The following is a 22,448-nucleotide window of genomic DNA, read 5'->3' as shown; positions in this document are numbered from 1 at the left end:
TGGAGTTCGGGTCACCAGGCTGCCAACAGCGACAGGAGGGTAAGTAACCTTGCTCTTTTTTTCTTTTGTTCAACCCTTCCGAGCCGTCATGGCGATTGTCAGGGTGGGCTGCATAAATGTTCATGGCCTGAGGTCACCTTGGAAGCAAGGTCACTTGCTCAATGACCTCAGATCACTAGGTTTGGATGTGATAGCAGCCAGTGAGACCAGGATTTCCAATACATGTGATCTTGCACCAATTTTCGATGATTTTGAGATCTATGCATCTCTTAGTCAGCCCAGAATGGGAGGTGGGGTGGCAGTACTGTTTAGGAAAGGCCTGGATCTCAAAGTTCAGATGATCTTCCTGAACACATAGGGTGGTTCTAGACATGAGCAACAATGAAGGTGGTGCCTTTAGACTAGTCACTGTTTACATCTCCATGGGGGTGGGGCAGGCAGATTTCTTCAGATGTTTGGAGGTTTTCCTTGGGATGTCATGCTCTCTAATGTTAGTAGGTTACTGGAATAACATCTTGGATGCACGCCTGGATAGGGTGGGGCTAGCTGATAGGAGAAGGGGGTGTAAAAGCTTCATAAAACTGCTCAGTCACTTCCAGCTGGCTGACAGGTACTGACTCGATTTCCCAAAAGTGCCATTCGTCAAAAGGGACTTTCCGCAGCTCGTCTCATTGATGGAGTTACAGTCATGGGTCAAGCACAAGCCAAGAAAGGGCACCTAGCACCTGGAGTGTTGGCAAGCACTCATGGCCTTCTGCCAGTCGATGGAAGTTTCACCATGGTGTTTTATAGGGGAATTAGTGGAAGGAAAGAGCGACGATGTACTCTGGGCATCAAGAAGGATCAACCAGCTTATCTTTTCCGGAGGACTTTTGGGCCAGGGCCTATGGATAACTTCCACTGCTACTGGAGAGCTCTGTCCGTTTGAGACAAGCTCTACAGACACAGAAGTGCTGTCGGACGGACCAGTCCGAAGTGTGCGCAGGGCAATGAAATCATCCAGTGTCCGTGCATTACTGATCTTGGAGCTTCGTCGAACAGCTGTTGTAACATGTTGGACGCATCCAGTTATTAGCCGAGTCCATAGTGAGGATCACCTCGCTGCATTCTTTTGGCCAGGAGGGAAATGCAGTTTCCCTCTACTTGGTGCTATAGTGAGAAAGGTAGTATGGTGGACAAAGTTGAAAGGACTGAAAACAGACACTTTGCCCTTTGGCCGAGCCCTCATCGACTTTTTCAAGTTCCACTTGAAAAGGAATGTGAGGGTAGAGAGGGAAGTACTGCCCCCCCCCCCCCAGTAATTTTGTTGAAAGGTGGGTGAATGTTGCAAAGATGGCTCGTGTGAATGGGCCTACTCTGAATATTTGTCTGTAATTCTGAGCAATTGAGGGGAAGAGGGGTACCTATCTGGCATGCCCTTGGCAGTGGGGGTGACTAGGTTGTGTGGGGTGCCCTGGTTCGAACTCGCCCCTATTGGGGAATTTTGTTTCGTTTTTTAAACTTTTTGTTTACACGTTCTCTGTTTTAAACCCCACTTGTCCCTATATGCTTTTGCCTTCAGCCCTTGTGGCCAATAAAGGATTATTACAATGCCTTGTGCATACACTGGAATGGATTATTATTATTATTATTATTATTATGGTGAACTGGCAGAATTGTGAGAGAATTCAACAAAATGTTTCCTCCAATTCTTTCTGTTCTGAATTCAAATCCTACAGAGGTCAACGTTGCTTGTTATCCCTCTTGGGTCAATAAAATAAAATACTAGTCAAGTACTGCAGGTGATGCTAGTGACCACTCCGCCTCCTACTCGAAAATTGTTGTCTTTGTGCTCAAATCAGAAAACCATTATCATCATCATCATCAAGGCAGCGAGCTGGCAGAATCATTAGCATGCAGGGCAAAATGCTTAGTGGTATTTTGTCCATCCATACGTTCCGAGTTCAAATTCCACCAAGGTCAACTTTGCCTTTCGTCCTTTCGGAGTCAATGTGATCGACTATCGCCCCCCCCCCAATCCAGGCCTTGTGCCTATAATAGAAAGGATTATCATCATCATCACTGTGGAAATGCTGGCAGAATCATTAGCATGCCAGGGAAAATGCTTAAACAGCATTTCATTTGTCTTCGTGTTCTGAGTTCAAATTCTGCCGAGGTTGACTTTGTCTTTTATCCTTTGTCTTTTATCCAGTTGATCATTAGGGTTGACATAACCAACTTGCTGGCCTTGTGCCAAAATTTGAAACCATTATCATTTACACTGGACTGATAGGCATCCTCTCCTTGTTTGTTGTTACATTTCGGCTGATGTATTCTCCAGCCTTCATCTGGTGGAACTTCAAACCCACTCCTTTATTTGACTAATAGGATATTCTATTCTCATTCCTGAGGTATTCTTTTTTTTTTTTTTTTTTGATATTATTTCCCAAGTCCCTGCCTGGGATCAAACTCAGAATCTGAGGGTTAGTAGCCCGTGCTCTTATCCACTGTACTATATGCCCATGAATAAGAGTGTGGGCTACTAACCCTAGGATTCTGTCCCAGGAAGGGACTTGGGAAATCATATCAACAAAAAAAATATTAAAAAAACAAAGAATACAACAGATCACCCAATTAGTCAAATAAAGGGTTGGATTTGAAATTCCACCAGAACACCTGATGAGGGCTGGAGAGTACATCAGCCGAAATGTGGTAACAAGGTGAGGACACCTATCCATCCATTGTAAATAATGTACATAATTCCTCATCTCAACTTTGCCTTTCATCCCTTCATGGGTCAATAAGTTTCAGTCAAGCACTGGGGTTGATGTAATCAATTAGTCTCCTCCCCAAAATTTCAGGTCTTGTGCCTATAGTAGTAGAATTATTATTACAAGTAGTATCCATGGAAATTCCAGTTATTTTGAAAATTGTATACTTTTCTGAAGCATTTGATTCTTGAGTAAATGTGACAATCCACATAGGCAGTATAGAAGGGGCAATTCAATCAACCAATCTACCGGCATATCTACCTACCTATGTATATCTATCTGCCTACCTACATACCTGTCTATCTATCTGAAAAATTATTGAAAAAAAAAGTCTAAGCTCTTACCTCTGCTGGCGACAAAGGGACTCTCACTCAGGGTAAAAGGCAGACTGTATGACGCATGTGCACGAACAGCCATGCTACATGACAGTGAAACATGGGCTGTGACTGCTGAGGACATGCGTAAGCTCGCAAGGAATGAAGCCAGTATGCTCCGCTGGATGTGTAGTGTAAATGTGCATACCCATCAGAGTGTAAGTATCTTGAGAGAAAAGCTGAACATAAGAAGCATCAGTTGTGGTGTGCAAGAGAGACGATTGCGCTGGTTTGGACATGTGGTGAGAATGAATAAGGATAGCTGCGTGAAAAAGTGCCACACCCTAACAGTTGAGGGAACCCGTGGAAGAGGTAGGCCCAGGAAGACCTGGGCTGAGGTGGTGAGGCAAGACCTTCGAACATTGGGCCTCACTGAGGCGATGACTACTGACCGAGACCTTTGGAAATGTGCTGTGCGTGAGAAGACCCGGCAAGCCAAGTAAGATCGTTGCCAGGGCCCCTGGACTGGCTCTTGTGCGGGTGGCACATAAGATGTACCATCCTGAGCGTGACCGTTGCCAGTACCGCCTGACTGGCCTTGTAGGGTTTTCGAGCGAAATCATTGCCAGTGCCCCTGGACTGGCTCTTGTGCGGGTGGCACATAAAAGACACCATTTCGAGCATGGCCGTTTTCGTGCGGGTGACACGTAAAAGCACCCACTACACTCTGAGTGGTTGGCGTTAGGAAGGGCATCCAGCTGTAGAAACTCTGCCAAATTAGATTGGAGCCTGGTGTTGCCATCCGGTTTCACCAGTCCTCAGTCAAATTGTCCAACCCATGCTAGCATGGAAAGCGGACGTTAAACGATGATGATGATGATGATGAATATTCTGCAGTTGTTTTTTCTTGGTAACAATAAAAAGAAAGCATTTTTCATTTGTGTGCATGTGTCAATAAAAACGTGTAAGTGTACCTAGCTAGACAATGTACTTTTCCCCTACATTTGGTTACCCTGTTAGTATGAAATTCGTTGTTTTTGGATATTGCATTATGTTTATGTGATGATTGTTTAGGTGTGGAAGAAGAGGAAGGGAGTTGTGGTCAGGGAGTAGATTCGATGAAAGCCTACTTAAGTCAATCAACACGGACAGTTTCCTGTCTCCCCTAAATGTCTAAAGACATATACTTTGGTTTAGCTTTCAACATGTGGTACGGGCTGGAACAAACTGCCAGCAAGGGTACTTAACTGCATCGTTTCATACAAATGTGCGAGTCCAATACTGATATGGGGTTGAACAAAAGTTAATAATGAGACTATGGTCTCATTATTAATGCAGGTAACTCGACCATGTAATTTCACAGCTGATGAATATACTTGGTAGAATCATGTTGTTGAGTACCTGTAACCAATATCATTTGACCAGACAGTTTAAGTGCCGAACCATATAGTAACTCTGCCAGGGAGTGACCTAGGTCTTCCTCAACAGCCATACATAAACACAGTAACACAACTGGCAGGGCTTCTATCCAATTCAGAATGTGCTAGTAAAACTGCTTTAAGCTGTCAATGAAAACATTCTGTCCTTCTGTTAGATGAATTTGACGCATAGTTAACAGGTTAGATAGGTCAGTAAAAAGACTAGATTCAAACTGACAAACCTGTGTTGGTCATTATTGTCATAGTAATGCACTAGAGGACATATTTTCTAAATGTAAAAAATGTGATTTATAACGGTTAAGAAGAAAATCTCCAGAAACATTTCTTCTATATTTTGAATTCTTTATGAATATGTCGATAACATAACACTAGGAATTCAAAAATTGTATCACCACAGATATAGTTCAAATTTCTCTTAGAAGACAACATAACATGAAAAGAAATAGTGACATACATAGAAAGGATGGGGTGAAAGAAAGAATTAAGAGAAAGAAAAAGAAGACATTGATGTAACACTTATGACAGATTTTCAAACAGAATGTCAATGGTGGTTTTTAAAATATACATTTCTGTGTTAAGAAAAAGGCACAACTGAACATATGAATTTGTACTGTTATCTTTTATCTTTTACTTGTTTCAGTCATTTGATTGTGGCCATGCTAGGTCACTGCCTTGAAGGGTTTTTAGTCAAATGTATTGACCCTAGTACTTACTTTTTAAAAGCTTGGTACTTATTCTATCAGTATCTTTTGCCAAACTGCTAAGTTACGGGGATGTAAACACACCAGCACCAGTGGTCAAGTAATGGTGGGGAGCAAACACAGACACAAACATGTATATCATCATCATCATTTAACGTCTGTTTTCCATGCTAGCATGGGTTGGACGGTTCGACCTGGGTCTGGGAAGCCAGGAGGCTGCACCAGGCTCCAGTCTGATCTGGCAGTGTTTCTACAGCTGGATGCCCTTTCTAATGCCAACCACTCCATAAGTGTAGTGGGTGCTTTTTATGTGCCACTGGCACAGGGGCCAGGGGAGGCTGGCAACGGTCACAATCAGTTGGTGCTTTTTACGTGCCACCGGCACAGGTATCACAACTACAATTTCCATTTGATTTTTATTTTGATATTGATGTACTTGACTCAATAGGTCTCCTCAAGCACAGGAGGTCGCCCTATGATCCAAGGTAAGCACAGCAGGTCGTCCTACGATCCAAGGTACTTTTGAATGGGCTGGGGCTGGTTATGCAACACTGGTGTAGGATACAGCCGTGAATTTACTTTGTCAGGTCTTCGCAGTCACAGCACATCTCCAGAGGTTTCGGTCTTTTGTCATTGCCTCTGTGAGGCCCAACATTTGAAGGTCGTGCTTGACCACCTCATCCCATATCTCCCTGGGTCTACCTCTACCCTGGATTTCTTGAACTGTTTGCATGTCTCCCTGGGTCTACCTCTACCCCGGATTCCTTCCACTGTTTGGGAGTGGCACTTCTTCACACATCTCTCCTCATTCATCTGTAGTAAATGACCATACCAGCGCAAAAGTCTCTCTTGCTCGCCACATCCAATGCTTCTTATGTCCAACATTTCTCTCAGGGCACTTACACCCTGTCGTGTGTGCACACTGACATTACACATCCAGCGGATCATGCTAACTTCATTTCTTTTGAGCTTACACGTGTCCTCACTACTAACTTGGTCACCTAGGTAGCAGAAGCTATCAGCTACTTCTAGTAGCTGTGATGGAATCTGTTTTCTGAACATCTGTGGTGTTTATTACCCCTGTGCATCTGCCACACACAAAAAATATCATCCTGGTTAATCTTCCTTTGATGTTGCTGCACCTCTTATGTGTCCACAGCTTACACTGGGTACACCTTATGGAGTTTCTACCTACACCTTTTCTACAGATCGAGCAGGGCCTGAAGTGGGTGTGTGATGAGTTCGCCTTCCTACTTACTAGAACTTTGGTCTTTGCAACATTGACACTAAGGCCCTTTGATTCTAAACCTTGCTTCCACACCAAAAATTTCTTCTCTAGTTCTGGTAGTGATTCTGCTATGAGGGCCAGGTCATCAGCATAGAGGAGCTCCCAGGGGCAACCCGTCTTGAATTCCTCTGTTATTGCTTGGAGGACTATGATGAATAAAAGGGGACTGAGGCCTGAACCTTGGTGGACCCCACAACAGGCTTCTTTCAGTTTCCATCTACCAAATCCACTCACAAGGCTTTGGTTGGTCTAAGGCTATAGTAGAAGACACTTGCCCAAGGTGCCATGCAATAGGATTGAACCCCAAACCATGAGGTTGGGAAGCAAGCTTCTTATTTCTTTATTGCCCACAAGGGGCTAAACATAGAGGGGACAAACAAGGACAGACAAAGGGATAAAGTCAATTAGATCGAACTCCAGTACACAACTGGTACTTAATTTATCAATCACCGTAAGGACGAAAGGCAAAGTCAACCTTGGCGGAATTTGAACTCAGAACGTAATGGCAGATGAAATACCTCTAAGCATTTCGCCCGGCGTGCTAACGCTTCTGCCAGCTCACCGCCTTCTTACCATACAGCTACACCTGTACCTATTGTTGTACCTACCTATCTATCACTTTCTCCCTAATAATATAGACCCCCCCCCCTCTCTTGCGCACGTGTTTTTCTTTTCTGTTTTTTTCACTGATTCCACTATTCCTGTATCGTTTCTTTCTTTGTTTCCCTTTCTCCCCTTCCTCTCCCTTTCTATATTTCTACATTTGAGTTATTACTTCCTCTGATGGTGTAAGCATAACACACAGAAAAGACAGAAAAATATTAGAATGATGTTTGGATTTTGCTTTGTGTTTGTACGAGTGGAGTCCAAGTCTTATCCAAAGACCTCAAGAAACAGCAAGTTTGAAGTTCCAGTGGGCATTGTGACTGAGATGGTTGATAATTGCCATGCTTTGGAGGGAAGAACATAATTTGGTAAGAGGAGTTTGTGTTTCAATGTTGTGCTTTGTGTTCATGAGAAGTGTTGTTTTAGAAAATGAGCTTCTGGTGATATGTAAAAAATGATTGTTTTGGAATTATAAAGACAGCATTTTTCATAGGATATGAGCAGTACCCATGATTACTATTTTCTGAATGTCTTCCATTTTAAAATTCCTGGGATTTGAGATAAATAATAATTAGCCTTTTTCGTTATTATTCCTAAGGCATCTAGTCTTGAGTTTACTCATTTTGCCAATTTTTATTTCATGATTATTATTGTGAGATTCAACTTTGAATTTTGTTTCCATTTCTTGCTGAGTGTCTTCCTGACACCTAGGGCAAAAAAAAAATAATCACTGTATACATTGGTAGGCCATTAATATAAACACACTAGATTGTTCATGCACGAAGTCATGTGATAGGAAAAAAAGAATGAAAGAAAAAATGAAAAAAGATACCAGATAAATTTTTTGCACTTCTTGTATGGGTAACAAACCAGGGATCATTCTCAAAAAGTTTTCAGTTCCTTTTTTAATCATTCCAAGTGCTCCTACAATCACTGGTACTGTAACTGCCTTGAGATGCCACATTTTTAAAATTACAACGAACAAATCTTTATATTTTCTGAGCTTGTTAAATTCTTTTGCCAAAATATGATCACAAGGAATGCTCATGTCGATCAATAAACAGATTTTATTGTTTTGGTCTTTCATAACAATATCTGGTTCATTAGCCTTAGTGGTTTTGTGTGTATGCACTGAAAAGTCCCTGAGAATAGTTACATTTTCTTCCTCAGTTACAGCCTCAGGGTGGCGCTTATCCAATTTGTCAACAGCTTTGATTTTAGAATGCCAACATATCAACCAGTGTAGATATTGACCAACTCTGTCATATCAACCAGTGTAGATATTGACCAACTCTGTCATGTCTTGAGATATACTCCATTGGTGCTAAAACCTTACATCCAGAGATTAAGTGATCTACTGTTTCAATCTCATTGTTGCAGAATTAACACTGTGAGTCAACTTCATGTTTCATCACATTGGCTTGGTAATGCTGGGTCAATAAGCTTTGATCTTTAGCAGCTAAGATGAAGATTTCACTCCCTGCCTTTAGCCCTGAGCTCCATAGCCACTGATAGGTGTGCTTCTGGCCTACATCAGTTTGTTTGCCATGGGCCACACAATTATTATTATTAAGTGGCAAACATATAGTCAATTAACACAAATTAACTGGCTCTATCACAATCACAATATATAAAAACAATTGTTTTATTAATTAAACGGATTGCTTAAAACAGTAACAAAACACATTGAACATGAAAGAAAAAAATTCGGGACATTAGAACATTGAAAAATATTTCTAGAACTTAATAAATGATCCATTGTCTTTGGAATGTAATAAATTGTTTGGGCAACTTGCCCAGTAGAATTTTATATAAACATTTTGTTCAGTTTTCTTTTGTTTGTTTTTTTTTCTTTTTTAAACATGAAAGCTCTTACTTTCAGGCCTACAGCTATGTGCTTGTCCATTCCCTTGCAGTAGAGCCATTTGAATGAATATTAAAAATGCTAATTAAGACTTTAAAAAATGCCATATTGACAATGTTTCGACGAAAAGGCAACACACAACTGTTAATTTTAAAGAGTCAACAAGTAGAAAATTACACAATGTTTAAACAAAATATCACAAAAGATAACAAGAAACAAGGAAACATTTAAATACAATGTACAATGGTCACTTGTATAATGTTTTCTCAAACAACACATAAAAAATGGGGTTTTTAACAGAAATGTTTGTTTTTAACAAAAATATAAATAAACAATATCCAATTATCATTTTGTTGCTAACACCAAAATATGGGGAATGAAAATGGGGAGGAAAGATAATAACTGACGATGCAATATGAAAAGTGTCTTTTTTTTCAATGTAAACAGGAAAAACATATACAAAGAGAAACTGTTTTAACGATGTTATAACGAATGAAAAATCATAAATGAACAAGACTTCCATCTTTTATTAATAAACAGCCATTTGAAAATATTTGTCTCCGTCTTCTCCAGAAGTTCTTTTGTCCTGCAAGAAAAGAAAAACACTGGATTACTGAAATGTTCTACCATAAGACATAGAATAAGCAAATAATGTATAGGAACAAGAACAAATGGTTTCGTGAGAATTGATGGGGGAATCATCATCATCATTTAACGTCTGTTTTCCATGCTGTTCATAGGTTGGAAAGGAGCTTGAATGGAGCTGGCCAGGCTCCATGTCTGTTGTGCTGAGTGCTTTTATGCAGCACTGGCTTGGATGTATTTACATGGCACTGGTACAGGTGCTTTTTAAATAGCGCCAGCACCAACAAGCCAACAAGATTAGGAATGTTCAGCTAGAGAGAGATGCAGAAGACATGCAAGGACCACCTCAATTTTACTTAGCCTGAAGTGTCTTCTAAAGCACAGCAAACCACCAGGAGTCTCGATCCTATGTCATCCCCTCTGTGAGGCCCAACATCTGAAGACTCTTTTTCACCACTTTGTTGCATGTCTTCCCAGGTCTAACTCTTCCATATGTTCCCTCCACAATAGAGATCAGCAGTTTAGGTGTTAGTAAGTTGGAAAAAAAAAAAAACAAGACCCTAGTATTGCCAGGGAAATGGCTTCACCTGATATGCATAAAAAGGGGTAGGTAGGAACTTACATATGATGTGCCTAGTGTAAACAATCCTTTCCATTATAGAGACACAGCTTGAAAGGATGAAAGGCAAAGGATGAAAGACAAAGTTGATGTTGGCAGAATTTAAACTCAAAATTGAGAGACGAATGAAATGCCGCTAAGCATTTTGTACATCGTGCTAACAATTCTGGCAACTCATTTGCCTTAGCCTAGCGTAAACGATAGAAGCAGAGGAAGTGCACCGGAATCACAGGTAGGCTAACACAAAAAAAGGCTTTGTATGTGGCAGATGTACTGAAGCAGTTCATAGAAATATGTTCTATCAAATGGCTGGCTGTCTTACTACAAGTTGTTGATAGCTTCTGTTACCTAGATGACATAATTAGTTGGGGAGATGATTGTTCTGAAAGAATAATGGCCAGGGGCTGAATAAACTTCAAAAAAGTTTAACCCTTTAGCATTTAAACCAACCACATCCAGCCCAAATATTCTACCTGCCTTATGTTTGACCTGGTCAGGTCCTGTCTCTTGCATCTAGACAATAATGTCATTCTAAAAATAAGCAATCATATCATTGAAATCTTGAAGCTATGAGATGATGTTTGATTAATTCAAAACAATAAGAATAAATAAAGCATTACATTTGACAGAGTAATCTGAATGCTAAAGGGTTAAGGAACGCAACGTCAATATCCTCTCACAGTGAAGGGCAGATTGCATGAAGTTTATGGTAGAATTGTGATGCTGCATGATAGTGAGAAGTGGGCCTTGATTTACAAAATGTAGAAAGAAATGAAGCAAGCATGTTCCAGTAGATGTATAATGCTGGCCTGCATTATACATCGACTATGAGTGGAGAGAAAAGCTGGGTATAAGAGGTATCAGATGTAGTTTGCAAGAGAAAAGGGCCAAGCTGGTTTGGGGGAAGGATTGCCACATAAGGAAGTGTGATGCAGAAACTTTGGAAGAGGAAGACCAAGGAAGATGACAAATGATCAAACTGATTGATGGAAATAAACAGTGCTGCAGAAGGCCCAACCACCCATAGTAAAATTTACACTGACACAAGGCTAGTACTTAAGAGACTGAGACATTGTGTACCCTGCCAAAACTACATTTCCTGCCCACTCCTACCTACCTGCATCCAGGGTCCTACCCCAACTGTCTACCTATTGCTCACCCATCTCCCTATCACTCATATACCTCCACATCATCATCATCCTTTAATATCCATTTTCCATGCTGGCATGGGTTGGACACATAAAGTGCTGTGATTTTGGGGATTGAATTTGAAACCACATGGTTTGCAAAATGAGCTTCTTAACCATAATGATAAACAAATCCCTGAATAATTATTGTGTGTGTATATCATTCATTCACTTTACTGTCCATTTTTCTCTGCTGAAATGCTTAGCAACATTTCATCTGTCTGCATGTTCTGAGTTCAAATTCTGCCGAGATCAATTTTGCCTTTCATCCTTTTTTGAGTCAGGAAAATAAGTGCCAGTTGAGTATGGGGGTTGATGTAATAGACTTACTCACTCCCCTAAAATTGCTGGCCCTGTGCCAAAATTTGAAACTAATAATTTATATCTTGATGCTCTTGTTTTCTGAGTTGCAGCTTGAACAAATATCTTATAGCCTTGGGCTAACCAATACTTTGTGAGAGGCATTGGTAGACAGAGACTCCATGGAAGCCTGTCACATTTGTATAAGAAAGTATGGAAGTTGACATCTATTATTCTTTCTTCCAGATTATTTAAGTAAAATAAACAAAAACATTGTGTTCTTGTGTTTACATTCCCAGTGAACATTATGTCTTGTAGCTCTGCATGCTCAAAGAAAAGGAGTAAAACAAAAATCCCATACTTGTAACACAAGCAAAGGTTGGTGACAGGAAAAGTACCCAGCCATAAGATATTGGTTTCAAATTTTGGCACAAGGCCAGTAATTTCAGAGGAGTGGGTAAGTTGATTACATCAATCCCAGTACTCAAGTGGTACTTATTTTAACGACTGCAAAAGGCTGAAAGGCAAAATTGACCTCGGCAATATTTGAACACAGAACATGAAGACAAACAAAATATTGCTTAGCATTTTGCTCAGCGTGCTACGACTGATCTGCCAGCTTATCAATCTTATCCAGCCACAAGATATTGTCTCAAATAAGCACCTGTCCAACTTGTGCTGGCATAGAAAATCATCATTGTTTAACATCCAATTTTCCTAGGTATGGGTTGGATGGTTTGATAGTAGCTGAAGAGCTTTGGAGACTATACCAAGCCCCAATGTCTGCTCTGGTATGGTTTCTACAGCTCAATGTCCTTCCTAAAGCTAACCTCTACACAGAGTATACTAGGTGCTTTTTACATGGCACCAGCACTAGTGAGGTTATTAGTAATTTGCAAGACAAGATCCGTCACAACTGAAGTATCCTCAGCTTTCTGTTCTTTCTGTTCATGTTTCTGGAGAAGCCAAGTGACAAACTTACAATGCTGACAGTTCAAATACTTCAGACCTTCACAGAAAAGACAAACTTCCTGCTCTCACGTTTTTGAGGGAGGTGGGTTTTTTTGGCCAGTGATGAGAGGTTAAAGTGACTGATGGACAGAAACAGGTGTCTTGCAGCAGAGGAGATATATAGCTACCCCGATTGGAAAAGGAAGGAAGATAGCGAAGAGATGTCAGCACATACCCTTAAGTTACAGGAAGGTGAATATAAGAGAAACTGGTTCAGAGGATTGGACGGAATGAATGGAACAAAAAGACAAACAAAAAAAAAAAGGAACATTAAAACAAATGAATGAAAACAATTATGTGTAGCTGGGCTACACATAAAAGATTTAAAAAAAAAAAAAAAAAAAACAAGATGTGAGCATTAAAACTGCTTACCTTTTCAATGGCCTGAAGGAGTCTCTTCATATATTCCAAGACAGTGAAATATAAATATACAGATAAAGAAATAATTCAAATTCTAGCTTGTTTGGTCGTTGGTTAGGGTTGATTCTGATGGAGTCTGTTGAAAGAGAGAGAGCAATATTCTCGACACGTCTGCACGACTTTCAGCCAGATTGTTAGCATCTTTAGTATTGTTCTTTTTCTTGGTGCCTATTCTTGGCAACCGAGGTACAGACTTCTTTTGTGGGCTTTTGTTTTTCTTCCACACTTTTCTTTTATGTTGAACCGAAGACTTTTTACTGAGCTTTTTCGTAACCTCTTCTGGCTCCTTTCCTTTCCGCTTGCATCCAGCTGTAGTTGCATCTCCTGCAGACAGTGTCATAACCACAGTCGGGAGATGAGTCTGTTCAGGAGCATTTTTCTCCAAGCATCCATTTACACTTGGTGAAACTGGTTGAGGGCCATTTCTAGACAAGCTTGTATCACAAGCATAGTTAGGTCTAGTAGAATCTATCCCATGAGATTTCTGCATAGCCAACCCCACATCCTCTGAGTTGGCATGCTCTTCAGCTTTATGTTCTTCTTGTTCATGTTTCTGGAGACAAGAAGAAAACCAAGTGACAAAGTTACAATGCTGACAATTCAAATACTTCAGTCCTACATGAACACGCCAAATATGAATTTTACAATCAACCCTCTGCTTGCAAGAATGCTCACAGAAAGGACAAATAAACTTTCCACTCTCATCTCGAATAATAGACTCCTCGATTAGTGTCACGTCTTTTTCTTTGATAGATTTTTTCAGTTCTTGATTATGACTTAAAACCATGTGTATGATTAATTCCATTTTCTTCTTATAGGAAAATGAACATAATTTACAAGTCTTTTTAGAAGGGACTTTTACTGATTTTTTCTTTTTTTTACTTTTTACAGGGCTAACCTCCTTTCCATCTGAACCTGGGGCTTTCTTATTTCCAGCTGTCATTTCACCAGACTCGTCTTCTGTGGACTTCCTTCTCTCTGAATCTGATAAAGGCCTTGTCATATTTACAAGTGGCTTGCCATTATCACCCATTGTAATTAACGGTAGTGGAAGAGGTTTAATGTTATGGTCTTTGAATTTATGCTTACGCCAGCAGTGAGAGCGTATCTTAGAAAGAGAGTAAAAACGGACACCACAGTCCATACAGTTCCAAAGAGGCCAACGGAAATGGTCACTGAGTAAATGCAAATGAATCTTATATACAGTGCTGAAAATTGTAGAACACAACAAACACTTATATTTCCCCTGTTCGGTGGTAAAACATATTTTCAGTCGGCTGTTCAACATTGGTCCTCCAAGGCTTATTTCATTAAACCAAGTTTCCTTGATGTTTGGTGATGATGGCTCAATAGAAGCCTCCTCCTCTGTTAATTTCTCATTATCAAGGCTGGGTGCGTTCTCATCAATATTCAAAGCAGCTGCCTCTTGGCAATCTGCTGAAGAAATGGCAGAACTACTATTTACTTGGCAGCTGTTCTCAATTTCATTGAATAATTGGAACACATTTCGCTCTTTGTAAGGAGGAGATGTTACTTTGGGAGAAGCTGAGGTGCTTTTGTCCTTATTTTCAGATTTCGAAATCACAGAATTGTCAACTCTTTTAAGAACAATTTTTAGTTTGCGGACTGGCGGTTTCCCTGTAGCTTTTGTTTTATCTTTCCCAGTCTTGCGCTTGTTTGAATTAGCATTTTTTCTTTGCTTTGCTTTACGAGCTGTCGATTTCCCTAATAATCTCTCTTCTCCTTGAATAGATTTCTGGTTTAACCTGACAGTATCATCCATGCAACTCGGTTTTGCAGCAGTTAATTCCTTTGCAGATTCTTTACCCATTTCATTACTTTCATCAGTTTTATCTTTATTACTGAACGAGTGACTAGTATCAAATATTTCTTCATGTATAGAATTGTCTGTAGATTCTGCAGTTTTTGTGGCTTTTGAAGAATCTGAATTGCTCTCAGGTCTGGCCAGTTTTTCATTGGCCTTATGTGCAGTTCTTTTATCCGTATCTTTTGCTAATGGTACAGCAGCATTTAATTTTTTCTCAGCACAGATTATTTGACTGGAGACAATGATCTGCCGTGGCTTCTCAGAGTGCTTCAATCGAATGTGGTTGAGTATACGGATTCGACTGGTGTCCCTGGCATTGCAATGTGGGCAGTGGATGAATTTGAGCAGATTGGATTCAAAGTGTTTAATGAGACTATTAACATTGGGATGACCCACTTTACAATATCTACATGAATATGTAGATTTCGATTGATGACAAAACTGGAGATGGTTTGAGAATTCAGTGCGAAGATTTGTTCCAAACTTGCAACTGAGAATACTGCACTGGTATAATAGAAACATCTTATTAGTTGCATGCAAATCCATGTGCTGCAATAATTTCTCACTGGTTTCTGTTTGAATGCTGCAATGAGCACAGGGGTATATGGCAGCATCGGAGTGGACTTGTGTAAAATGTTTTGAAAAGGGTTCAGGTGTCAAGCTGGAAAACTTGCAATCTTTTGAACCACAAACATAAAAGCCACCAACAGAAGAATGTTCAATGACAGATTTTGCCTCACAGCCTAAAGATTGATCATCTGTAATTGCTCCCCTGCTTTCTATGCCATTGGTAGAAGTAAGGTGTACACTGTCACTTACACCATTAGTGGAAACCAGATTGTAAGGGTCTTCTGTTGGAGTAGCAGTGGGAGTCTGAACACTGTCTTGTTCTGTAGTATTTGGTGAAGTCCTAATACTTTCTGTTATTGAAGTGGTTGAGGGAGCAGGAATGGATGTAGTGTTAATTGCTAATGTATAAGGGGGTGAATTATGGACACCATCTGCTGCATAAAAGCCAGATTCTATGTGAGGAGTGGAAGGAGTATGGGTAGTGGTGTCCTTTGCTGATGTAGCAGCAGCAGTACAAGTACTGACTTGTGTAAGGTTTGTGGCAGACGAGCAAACACTATTCTCTTCTAAGACAGTGGGAAATGTCTTGGAACTGTTTCCTTCTTCAGTCACAGGTGAGCAAACACTGTCTTCTGTCAGTGTAGTAGTTGAAATACTGGTACTGCTTCCATATCCATTTTCTTTATATGCTGTCACAGCTGTACTAGAAGTAGTGTTATTAGTAGCAGCAGTGAGAGGAGGTGTTGTCTCTTGTTGACTCGATGCAGTATCAGCAGATGTAGAACTGTCAAATGATACGGAGGAAGCAGATTGCCGAAGCAACATTTCGTTGTCATCAATATCATCAATCACTATTACAGTATCAGAGTCAGAATTTTCAGCAGTGAAATCTATGTGACTTTCTAAATTTACCTTGGGTTTTGCTGGTTTCAGGTAATAGGTCTGTACTTTAAATGTAGTTTTTCCAGAAGACTCTTTCTTCCAATGAATTTCAACAGTTTTCGTCATCTTATCACTGTCGGGCAGGCAAAGCATGATGTTTCTCAAGATTGGACAATCAAAAGTCTGCTCGTCTCCATGTGAGCAGAGCTTCTTCAACACATGGAAATGCCACATAATGTGAGATTTGAAATGAGTTAGCACTATGAAATGTTTACTACAGTCTAAACATATGTACTGATCAGATTTACAAATGAATGACATTTTTTCAAAGCCTTCAAATGAACTTTTCTTGTCGTTTGGGTCTGTTTCAGAATTTGATTGACTCGGAACATTATCGACTTCGGTTAAGTTATCTGGAGCAGATTTCTTTTGAGAAAGAGGGGTACAAGAAGGAGATTGGTGCTTCTCTTTGTCTAACGCAACATTTGAACTGAAGCCTCGCACATCACTCAAAGCAGGTTTATCATTGTGCTTTTCACCACTTGAATTTTCTTCTGTGTTTCTGGTCTTTTTTAAACAAGTAAGTGAAACAACTTCAGGAGACGTGGTTTTAAGTCGAATCAGGTTTCTGCTGCCTTTTTCGAAGTCCATGCAAACGCCACCATCCTTTGAAGCTGGGCTAAGACGACCACTAAGATTTAGCTGGGCATCAGTTTTATCTTTGTTACAACGATTCATAAAATGTACGGAAAAGTGTGTCTTCCCACTAGGAAGCACTTCCCAGCTTATGAAGAAAGGAATCTGAACGTTAAAACTGCTGTCCAAAACTGGAATGCATGGTAAAACATTATTTAAAACTGGACAAGACCGCTTGGTTAAACAATTAGGGTACGTACAAAGATGATCATGTGAATGGAAATGCCAGAGTAGATGAGATATCAGCAAGTCATGAGAATACATTTCTTCTTTACAATTTAAACATTCATAAATATTTTGACATAAGATAATAGTGATAACACCTTTAGACTTCCTTCCTGTGTAGGGAATAGTTTTGTCCGAGTGAGTTATCAAGGAACTTAAATCGGATGAGTTAAAAACAGGCAAATGCTCTTGAGCAGAAACCAAACGAGGAGAGACGGTATCTTTGATGTTGATTTTTCTCACTGAGTATCCAGAGTGACCATCATTTGGGATTATTTTACAGACATCAACTGGCTCAGCAGTATTTCCTTCCATAGTTACATATACTGTGAAAGTGGCATTGTGCTTCTCATCTATTTTCCAGCACACTTTCAGCTGCTTCTTCACAGCATTATCCTCCGAGAGACACAGTACAATGTAAGCCATTAAACAACAAGTTCTCCCTGGTCTTTTTTCAGTCGGGCTATCCAAATAGTCACATTGATCCATGCACGGAGAGCAAAGTGCTAACTGACATTCTAAATGCCATAAAACATGAGCATAAAATGATTTAGTTGATTCATAATTACTGTTGCAATCCTGACAAAAATATATACCATGAGTTCCACTGAATATCAACTGATTTTGCTCTACGTTGAGGAATGTGTGATAAGAGTTTTGTGAATAGTTTTTGGGCAAAGAGGCTTCAGTGTTTCCATATACTGATATGCTTTTAGAGTCAGAAAAGAGATTTATCTTGTGGGCACTATTGATAGATAAATTAAGTGGAGCATCATCTGAAAGGGTGAAAGCCTGATCAGTTGTCTCCATTGGTTTATTTGTTTTGCCATTGTCATATAGACCAGCTACGTTACCAACACCATGTTCCAATACAGAAGAGGAAATGATTTGCTTTGACTTCAATTTTTCCCAGCAATAATAATCAGAATTATTAAGTTGTTGTGATGCTGTATTCTTATGAGGACCGTTTCCAGAAATATGGGACATTTTCTCAAGACCAAACACAGAGTTTGTCTCTAAAGATATAGAAGAATCTGAAGCAGAAGAGATTAGTAGCCGAACTATTTTAGAAACAGTTGGACATTTTGATTTCTCACTCAGAGAGTTGCAGTAGGGACAAAGATAATCTTTTAATGTGTTTCCATGAAGATGCCACCAAAGGTGTTTACGGAAAAGAGAAGCGCCACAAAATTTTTTCAGACATTTTAAGCAGATAAAACTATTTTTCACATAAATGAAAGAGACTTTGCGTTGTATTTTCTGCAAAGAAAAATCATCTCCAATATACGTGGTGGAATCAGGTGACATGTTTGGTTGAACCGAAGAGTCTTGCGACTTGCGTACAAATCTATCTTTACATCCTTTGACATTGTCTTCTTTCTTTGCCAATTCAGGAACTGAAATGCTTGATTTTTTAACCATGCCACCAGTTATGTCTTTGCTTGCTTCCGTTGGTAGCTCGGTAGTTTCGGTTAACTTTGTTTCCATGTTACATACATCGGCAGAGTTTGGATGCTTTTCAGTCTGTTTTGCCTCTGTTTCCATTCTGCTTTCATCAATGTATAACTTTGGTTTCAATCTGATGTCTCTGTCACCATCATCATCAGCATCATCATCATCATTGTTGTCATCATCGTTGTTGTTGTTCTTGTCGTTATCCTTCTCATTATCCGTTTTAGTATTTTCAACCTGAGTTTTATGAGCATTTATAATATGAGAATATCTTCTCTTCTTAATTGCATTTGTAGAATTGTATATGCTGCTAACTTCCTTCTTTTTTCCAACAGTCACACAACTTGAAATAACATTGGTCAACTTAGTAATAGAACTAACAGGAGGTCTTGTTTTCATTTTGACTTTGATGGCATCAGGTTCAGTGTTACCATCTTTTTCTATCTTATCTGCAGCAGACTGGAGAACATCCATCATATCTATACTCTAGCCAGTTGATTCACTGTTTACATAACTAAAGTGAAACCAGCCTTGAAGTTTAATCTCTAGACACACTTTAAATCCATGTTAACACAAGTCACAAACTGCTGTGTCAGACTATGATTATAAGGAAAAAAGACGAGGGGGGGGGGGATACTATTCCTTTTTCAAAGCTGCTTGCTCTAATGTTTGCTTGTGGACTCAACAGTTATTACTGGGTACTAAATACTTTCTTTGAGCGATAAAAATTTTTACTTTTCCTTTTTTTTGTTGTTGTTGTTGTTTTGTTTTGTTTTTGTTAATGAAATTAAGAAATATGTTCTCTAATGGAAGTCTTTTAATATCGAAGTTCCAGGTTCCAGAGAAGTGAAGTCAAATATCCAGGGTTGTGTCCAATTTCAAATGATCTTTCATAATCTAGAAAATACAGAAAGAGAAAAAAAACAATATAATGAAAATCAAAAGATAAAATGAACATATCAAAAATTACACTACAATGAAAATTTACTGCCTAATAACAGATTTTATCCTTAATAATATGAATAAGGCAGCATGCAGGCAGAATTGTTAGCATGCCAGAAAAAATGTTCATCAGCATTTCTTCCAGCTGCTTATGTTCTGAGTTCAAATGCTGCTGAAGTCAACTTTGCCTTTCATCCTTTTAGGGTTAATAAAATAGGTATCAGTTGAGCACTGCAGTTGATGTAATCGACTACTCCCTATCTTCAAAATTGCTGGCCACATGCCTAAAATTAGAAAAAAATAATTAATAATATAGGTGTAGGAGTGGCTGTGTGGTAAGTAACTTGCTTACGAACCACATGGTTCCAGGCTCAGTCCCACTGCGTGGCACCTTGGGCAAGTGTTTTCTACTATAGCCTTGGGCCGACCAAAGCCTTGTGAGTGGATTTGGTAGACGGAAACTGAAAGAAGCCCGTCGTATATATGTATATATATATATATATATATATATATATATATATATATATATATATATATATGTATGTATGTGTTTGTGTGTCTGTGTTTGTCCCCTCAACATTGCTTGACAACCGATGCTGGTGTGTTTATGTCCCCGTAACTTAGCAGTTCGGCAAAAGAGACCGATAGAATAAGTACTAGGCTTCCAAAGAATAAGTCCTGGGGTTGATTTGCTCGACTAAAGGCGGTGCTCCAGCATGGCCACAGTAAAATTACTGAAACAAGTAAAAGAGTAAAGAGAGAATATGGGTAAAGTGGTGGATTGGCAGATTTAGCAATTGCTCAGCAACATTTCATCCAGCTCTTTACATTCAAAATCAAGTTCAAATTCAACTTTGCCTTTCATCCTTTCAGGATCAATAAAATATAGTACCAGTCAAGTACTGAGATTGATACGATCAACTAATCCCTGACTATGTTAGAAATTATTATTATAAAAACCAAAAGCCAAGCCAACTATCAGCTGATAAGTTCTGGGGTTTCAATTAGTTTGTTAAGATTCCAGTCATCTTTTTTTCATTTAGACCAGGGGTTCTCAAGCATTTTTTATCTATGGACTCCTTTGATTACTATTTTATTCTGGTGGACCTCCATCACCATTTAAAGTTTAAAGACTAGTTTTACAGAAACTTCTTTCAAAATTCCTATTATGTTTTAAACACATTAATTTGTGTCGTTTGAACTCTGTAAAATGTTATAGAAAGAAACCAAGCTGTTTTTTTGCAATACATACAAATACATCTAAAGCAAAAATTTTTCAGGAGGCCCTTAAAATACTATTCTGGATCCCTGATTTACTATTTTGTTGCGGGGACACCCAAAAATCTTATGTGGATCCTCGGGGGCCATATGGACCCTGGTTGAGAACCACTGATTTAGACAATTAACACTAGAAGTACTAAAAGGTCATTTATGACTGCTTTTGCTTTTTACTTTCTATAACTGTATTGAATGAGCAATCACGAGTATCATTTTATATAGTTGTGTGTGTGTGTATATATATATATATATATATATATATATATATACACACAACTATATAAAATATATACATATATATAAAATAAAAATAAATGCGCCCTTTTAAAGCCTAGCCAGGCTCATGGGCCCGGTTTCCCAGTTTCAATGGCGTATGTGTTCCCCAGCTGGACGGGATGCCAGTCCATCGCAGCATTACTCATTTTTGCCAGCTGAGTGAACTGGAGCAACGTGAAATGAAGTGTTTTGTTCAAGAACACAACGTGTCGCCCTGTCCAGTAATTGAAACCACAATCTTACGATCATGATGCTGACACCCTAACCACTAAGCCACGCACCTCCATATATATATATATATATATATATATATATATATATATATATATATATATATATATATATATATATATATATATATATATATATATATGTATGTAAATAACTACTAAAAGACTGTATCCTTTATTTACTGCATTAGATTATATTTAAAATAAATTGTATTAAATAAAGATTTTCAATGCCAGTCAAAAATGAAGCAGGAAGTAAGAAATGTTGGTTCTTCTAGTGTTAAAAAACAGTTCTTAAGGTAACACAGCCATTAAATAATATGACTTTATGTCAGGTATGGGTGATATGTACTGGGTCTTGGCTCTCTGTTGGTTACAACATTGAGGGTTCCAACTGATCTGATCAATGGACCAGGCTGTTTGTGGAATTAATGTGCAAGCGGCTGAGCACTCCACAAACATGTGTACCCTTAATGTAGTCCTCAGGGAGATTCAGTGTGACACAGAAAGTGACAAGGCTGGCCATCTGAACTACAGGTATATCTTGTTTTTGTCAGCTGAGTGGACTGGAGCAATGAGAAAATAAAGTGTCTTGCTCAAGGATACAACATACCACCAGGATTAGAACTCACAACTTTACAACTGGGAGCGAAATATCCTTGTCATTTAACCATGCGCCTATGGGGGAAGGAGGTATAATGAGATGTGACCTTGCCACATAACTACTAATGAAATTTAAGCAATTTTGCATAAGTTTGTACTAACAGGCTCTAATATTTTGGCTTGTTAGTGGCAGTGGGAGTAATAACAAGAGAAAGAGAACAAGAGTGGGTATGTGAGACAAAGAGGGGCTGAACACTGAACCAGCATGCTGAACTAACACCGATGGTAATGGGTTAATAGTAATAATATGAGCTGTAGTTGTGATAGAGGCAGAGGCAGCAGTGATGGTGGTGGTGGTGGTGGTGATAGCCAAGGTCCTCAG

At 39.2% G+C, this 22,448-nt stretch overlaps 1 protein-coding gene across 2 annotated transcripts; it reads right to left on the bottom strand.

Annotated features, from left to right (window-relative positions):
- Nucleotides 1-8,727: 8,727 nt before the first annotated feature.
- LOC106882551 (uncharacterized) lies at nt 8,728-19,646 on the bottom strand. 2 transcript variants are annotated; one of them, XR_008266778.2, is made up of 2 exons: nt 13,037-19,646; nt 8,728-9,548 (listed from the first exon to the last, which is right to left on the bottom strand). XR_008266778.2 is itself a non-coding variant. In XM_052976729.2 (1 exon), exon 1 carries the CDS (start codon nt 19,212-19,214, stop codon nt 13,119-13,121), a length of 6,096 nt encoding a protein of 2,031 aa, XP_052832689.2. In that variant the 5' UTR covers nt 19,215-19,362; the 3' UTR covers nt 13,036-13,118. The 2 variants fall into 2 exon arrangements, 1 of the variants encoding a protein (XP_052832689.2); XM_052976729.2 differs by lacking the exon at nt 8,728-9,548 and having other exon boundaries at nt 13,036-19,362.
- Between the last annotated feature and the right edge of the window lie 2,802 nt (nt 19,647-22,448).

Source organism: Octopus bimaculoides, chromosome 24, assembly GCF_046866305.1.
Source record: "Octopus bimaculoides isolate indiv1 chromosome 24, ASM4686630v1, whole genome shotgun sequence".
NCBI classification, from domain to species: domain Eukaryota; kingdom Metazoa; phylum Mollusca; class Cephalopoda; order Octopoda; family Octopodidae; genus Octopus; species Octopus bimaculoides.
This window is presented reverse-complemented; position numbering and strand designations above follow the sequence as displayed.